General features: G+C 51.4%; 1 protein-coding gene across 1 annotated transcript; it reads left to right on the forward strand.

Moving 5' to 3' along the window:
• Positions 1 to 1347: 1347 nt before the first annotated feature.
• On the forward strand, positions 1348 to 3167 carry LOC123190489 (diacylglycerol O-acyltransferase 3). Its single transcript, XM_044603145.1, has 2 exons — positions 1348 to 1694; positions 2036 to 3167. The coding sequence occupies exons 1-2, from the start codon at positions 1425 to 1427 to the stop codon at positions 2972 to 2974; spliced, it is 1209 nt and encodes a 402-aa protein (XP_044459080.1). The 5' UTR covers positions 1348 to 1424; the 3' UTR covers positions 2975 to 3167.
• The last annotated feature ends 2992 nt before the right edge of the window (positions 3168 to 6159 follow it).

Raw genomic sequence — 6159 nt, forward strand, 5'->3', positions numbered from 1 at the left:
GCTGCAGATACTAAGTTTTCAGGTGTGGTTGAATTGACAACTCAGCTGCTAATACTTGAGAATATTCTTTGGCTCCCCTTGTGCCGAATCAATAAATTTGGGTTAAATACTTTACCCTCGAAAACTGTTGTGATCCCCTATACTTGTGGGTTATCAAGATCCACCTCGAGCCACTGGTCCCCTAGCTAAGGCAAGCTCTAAGACCAAGCACTCATGAGGGAACGCGACGTTGAGCGCCGCCATCGCCTGATCTGGAAGACTCGGGATCTGAAGTTTCCTTCGGAGCATCACAGGAGGGAAGACGAGCACCACAGCATGACACCTTTAGCAAGGATACGACACCCACATGTACCGCCGTCGTTGTCCACAACCGAAGCCGGAGCCCAACTTCCCCGACAATGTCACTGCCCCAACTCCGTAGCCTGCTAGTCCACCTAGAGCTAACCAACGCAGCCGAAGCAGTTGGCCAGCGCCACACCGGGGAGCCCCCAACACCACCAAGCGCCATAGAGAGCGCCACCACACAATTCATGCGCCAAGCCAACGGGGAGTCCGATCTGCAGCAGAGGCACGCTGGAATGGGCGACCTCAACGGGTCTGGCCGTGAATGCCACAACACGATCGAACAACGACAAATCGGGGCGAGCCCAGGAAGGAGCGCTGCTGCGACGTCCTCCTACGCTGTGCAGAGGTCTTCGCCGCCGGCCCATCCCACCGTTGTAGGGTAGTAGGATGACCGAGACGACACGCCACCCGCACATGCAGAGCACTGCCGGAGCTTCGAAGACCGCCGCACACGCCCCACCGGTGCCGCTCTTGCGCGCGAGAGCACTAACCGCGTGGAGGACCGAGGCCCGCCCTCGCCAGCCGCTGGCGGGGCTTTGCCCGACGACGTGTGCCAGCGGCGGCACAGAAGGAGGGGGGTGGCGGCTAGGCTTTCTTCGCCCGAGCTGCCCCTGTAGAGTGACGCGGGGGTAAGGGGCATTTTCACACAATAGAGTCTCCAACAATAAGGATTTTTCCTATGGAATCAAGTGTACCACATTTTATTGGAAATCAAGCATCCATTCCAACTTTTTTTTACAATTTCTTTGTTTTTCCTGTGACATCAAACCCTTTAGATAGGAAAAACAAAGAATTTGAGTGGCATGTCCATTTGAATCTTATAAGATTAGCATAGAGGGTTTGATGCAAGTCTTGACTCTTGCAGTCAGCAGCAATCGTGGACTGAAGACCTCCTCATTTGTCCACGTAAGCAATGCATCGCCACTTCCTCCACACACAACACGCCACGTATGCCCGAAAGGTATAACTGTAAATTCGTATGCAAGGAGGCGTGAAGAAGCATCTAAACGCGCAGACGGATTTGGGTGGTGGAGAAAGGGCAGCGGGGAACGGGAAAAGGGATCTCGTCGCAACGCATCATGGAGCTCTCCGCAACCGGCGCTGCTGCCCTCCGGCGATCGTTGGCGTCGGCGTGTCCGGTTGTCCCGAGGGAGAGGAGGAGGGGGATGCCGGCCAGGGTGTCCTGCGTCGGCCGCGTAGGCGGATGCGGGGGATTCGCCGACGAAGCGCACCTCAGGTTCTACGACGCGGCGCCGCGGAAGGCGGTGGAGGCGGCGGCGAGGGACCTTACCAAGCTTCGGGCCATGGGCCTTGTCGCTGGCGACCCGGCCAAGGAGAAGATCCTCTCGGTGAGCCCTCTCCGTCTCTCTTCACCTATCGATTATGTGGTTCTATTCTTCATTTATGCTTCGGATTTGGGTTGACAAGTCTTGATTATTTGTCGCGCAAGGATTTGAATGACGTTGACAATGCTTGATTTGGTATCAAACATAAACACTACTCATCTCCCCATGAAGCTAAACATAAAAATAGATTTAGATTTGTGTTATGTTTCCTCTTAAATCCAGAAAACACAGTGCTTTGATTGAACATGAATTTGGTGGTAAATTAGCTGGCTGGTTTTCTATTGTACTTTTTATGCGACTTATGATAAAGTCAAGCTCTGATTTGCCCGGGATTACGAATACAGGAAGCAACCGAGCTGCTGCTGCAGGAGTTGAATCAGATGAAGGATGCAGAGGACGAGCTGAAGAAGAAGCAGAAAGAGGAGAAGGCTGCGATGAAAGCACTGAAGAAGCAGCAGAAGGAAGCCAAGAAGGCCGCGATGAACTGTGGGGATGCCTCCTCTGAATCAAGCGAGAGTGAGTGTGAGGAAGAGCAATCCATGAAAATGAGCTGTGTTGCCACCACATCGATGCCTGCAGTTGACCAAGGAATGGCGATGCCAATGTCAGTGCCCCAAATTGCTGCATCTAACATCGCAACAGCTCCGGCAATGGATTTTGACAAGGCTGCGATGAAGGCCATGAAAAAGAGGGAGAAGGAACAAAAGAAAGCTGCAAAGAAGGCCATGAAGATGAAAAAGGAGGAAGAGAAGCGGATGGCCACACTGAATTCCTGCAAGGATGAAGACAGCTCATGCTCATCGGAGTCCAGCAACAGTGAGTGTGAAGGGGAAGTCGTCAGAATGAGCCGCTGTGCCACCATTTCTGCGCCTCGAACACCACCTGCAAGCACAGTTTTCCCCATCATAGTGCCTCAAATCCCAGACTCCGTTGCACTGGATGCTCAGATCTTTTCCGGGTCTGCAAATGCAATGCAGCACACTGCCACCAGCATTGCGGTTGTCGAAAAACCAGTGCAGAACAGAATCGAGGTCTGCATGGGCGGCAAATGCAAGAAGGCGGGCTCGCTCGCCGTCCTGCAGGAGTTTGAGACGGAGGTTGGCACCGGCGGCATGGTGGTCGGTTGCAAATGCTTGGGGAAATGTGGGCTAGGCCCAAATGTGCGGCTGCACAGCGAGGGCTCTGTACAGAAGAACAGTCCCATCTGCATTGGTGTAGGCTTGGATGATGTCGGCACCATAGTGGCGGGCTTCATCGGAGATGGCGACGTGGGCATGAACTGATAAGATGGTTACCTGGAGCAGGTTCAGGTTGGTATTTACAGACCTGTACTACTACAACTTGTTTTGTCTGGCAAATGTACTACAAAAACTTTGCTGCACAATAATACGTTGTATATAATCACGCCCCTGACGAGCTGATGTATGTTCTGAGCTTAATGAGCTGCTGTTTACTATATATATACTCCTTGTTTCATCCAGGAGCCGCGAGCTCGTCGGTTGTCGGTTCTTAGGTTTCTCTTAGTTGTGGTTCTGCCGCTCCGGTTCTTAGGTTTCTTTTAGTGCCTGTTCGGCAAGCGTCCGCTCCGCAGCTCAGCTCCTGGAGCGGCTGGAGTAGCTGCGGAGTGCGCCGAACGCGTTGGCTTCGTGCCTCTCCCACAGCGGAGCGGAGTGGCTTGTAGGCCATTTTTTTGGAGTTGGAAAAGTGCCGCTCCGTGCGCTCCGTTTCTGGATAGAGCTGGGAGTTGGAAAGCGGCGAGTGGACGTCTGCCGAACAGGGCCTAGTCGTGGTTCTGCCGCTCCCGTGCTTATGCTTGGCGGCACGCTGGCGGCGTCCAACAATGCATTTCTGATGTCGTGTTGGTCAGTTTGTATGAGGATTTCCTTCGCATCTTGTAGCGTGTACCATTCGATCGTATGTGTTTATTATAAAGTGAGACCAAAGCCTGTTTCAAAGAAAATGAAAATGAAAATGCATGCAGCATACTTGACGGCCATCACGAAGGAAAACAGCCCCAAGATATTTATCTAGTATTTGTTGATGGCATCGTCAGTATCCATCCGCTGAGGCGACGAAGAAAACACATCACCTGCTTACTGAGGGCCCATCACCATAAGAGAACAACCTCGACCACCTCAAGTATCACCATAAGAGAACAAACTCGACCACCTCACACACGTGAAGGAGCGTCTGGCGACATAGTCAGAGGGCATCACTCAACCAAGATTGTGATTCATAGAAGTTGAATATATAAACAATTTTTCATGATATTAAATAAAAAACAGTAAATAAAACATGATAATCATAATAAATGATGCTTGAATGAATAAACATAAGAGTTAAACTTGTAATGCAATAGGGTATATAAGAGACAAACAACATGTCCAAGTTGACTGCCACAACTACTAGTCCAAACATGATTTCTCACAGAAGGGACAAGAACACATATTGTGCGGTGAGAGAAAAGGCATTCATAGCAATATGTGCGGTGAAAGAAGAGGTATTCATAGCAGCACGTGAAGCCATGTCGGTGAAGAATGCGCTGTCGCTAGGGAAGTACTCCCTCCGTAAACTAATATAAGAGCGTTTAGATTACTACTTTAGTTATCTAAACACTCTTACATTAGTTTACAGAGGGAGTAGTTGTTTGTAGCCACATTGGAGAAGATGCCAACAATCACGCTCTTCAAAAACCTGAACATCCCTCACCCATATAGGACCACAACAGCCGGGGGGTTTGGAGGCCAGCTGTTGTCCTACTGTTTGGTGCACGCCAGAAAGAGGAATGAGTGTTGCCAGGCGGGCGACGGGGAAGGAGCGCACATATATGCATCCTCTTCCCAACTTCTTAGTGTATGTGGAGAAACCAAATTTATATGTTGGTCCAATACACCCTCCATCGACAGGATGGGACTAAACTTTCCACACTTTCTATGTCATGCATGAATAACCTTATATGGGCCCTATAATATCTTAAGAATTAGTGGAAATTAATAAATGGGTTTGGCCTAGTAATTCCAACAACCCTCCAACAGATTCAGGGGCACACTGTTTTTGCTAACTGTTCCAAAAAAAAATTGTTTATACACTTTTTTTTAAAGATCGGTAAGTTGAACTTTCACCCAGGAGTCCATGCTACACTCTTTTTTACAACTTGAACAACTGAGTGTACCTTTAATGACAAGTTTTATGCAAACAAGTTTCATCTTTCACTTTCACGCAATGCCTTGACCGATACTAGGCTTCGAAAGGCTTTCCCGCGGGTGGTGATGGAGTCATGTACCTAGGGTAGGGTCACAGACCTGATCTAAGTACCCTGCCCAAGGACACCCTTAGAAGAGATCACCTTCCAGTCGACCTACGACGGATTCACTCGACTGATTTGAAGGACTCGACCATGAAGACTCACTCGACCACCAGAAGGTCAAGAGGCACTCTGCACTGCAACGGTCTGTAATTAAGTAGACTTTATGATAGTAAAGACACTTTATGTGGGGCGTTACCAGTAACGCCCCGGACTTAATGTACCTTAAACCCTTCATTACGTGGGTTGGCTGGGGTCCTGGCGCACTCTATATAAGCCACCCCCCTCCACAGGCAGAAGGGTTCGGCACCTTGTAATCCATATACACATAATCCACTCGACCGCCTCCGGGCTCCGAGACGTAGGGCTTTTACTTCCTCCGAGAAGGGCATGAACTCGTACATCTCTTGTGCTTACAACTTCTCCATAGCTAGAACCTTGCCTCTCCATACCTATCCCCCACTCTACTGTCAGACTTAGATCCACGACAGTTGGCGCCCACCGTGGGGCCGGTGTTTTAGCGATTTTGTGGAGAAGTTGCGATTCTTCCGAGTACTTTCATCATGGTAGCTGCTGGAGTTTTGGTCGAGGGTCGAGAGATTCGTCTCGGTGCTCTCACCTTCGTCGCCGACGACTCCGCCTGGCTCCAGGAGGCTCCACTCGACGTCGATGCGCTCCCCGTCCGCGGTGCGACGCATTTTCGCGCATGTGCCCGCGGTGTTCTGCTGCGGCAACCGTCGACCCCATATCGGTCGACTCCCCTATCGACCACCCTCCCGGTCTCCCGCCAGCGCAAGCGCTCGGGTCGGTCGAGGCTTCAGCGGTGGGTGAGACACGCGGTGGCTCGCCAGACGGCCACCACCCAAGTTGCGGCAATCGAGCCAGACGAGTCTCTCTACGGCCTGTTCGATCTGTCGACTGGCTCCGTAAAGACTGCATCCGAATGCGATAGCAGTGATCCAGCGGCGGAAATCCTGATGGTCGACGGGCCTCGCAGCCCCCCTGGCTTCGCCCGTGATGGCGGGGCAGGCGACGGAGGCGACCCCGCACGAGACCACGAAGAATACCAGCCCAAGCCACTCGACTCTCTGCAAAGAGAGGAACTTCGTCGCAGGAACATGGATGCCCTGCATACTCCCATCGCAGGAGAAACCCCCGAGGCTC

The sequence above is a fragment of the Triticum aestivum genome, chromosome 1A, assembly GCF_018294505.1.
Source record: "Triticum aestivum cultivar Chinese Spring chromosome 1A, IWGSC CS RefSeq v2.1, whole genome shotgun sequence".
NCBI lineage: Eukaryota > Viridiplantae > Streptophyta > Magnoliopsida > Poales > Poaceae > Triticum > Triticum aestivum.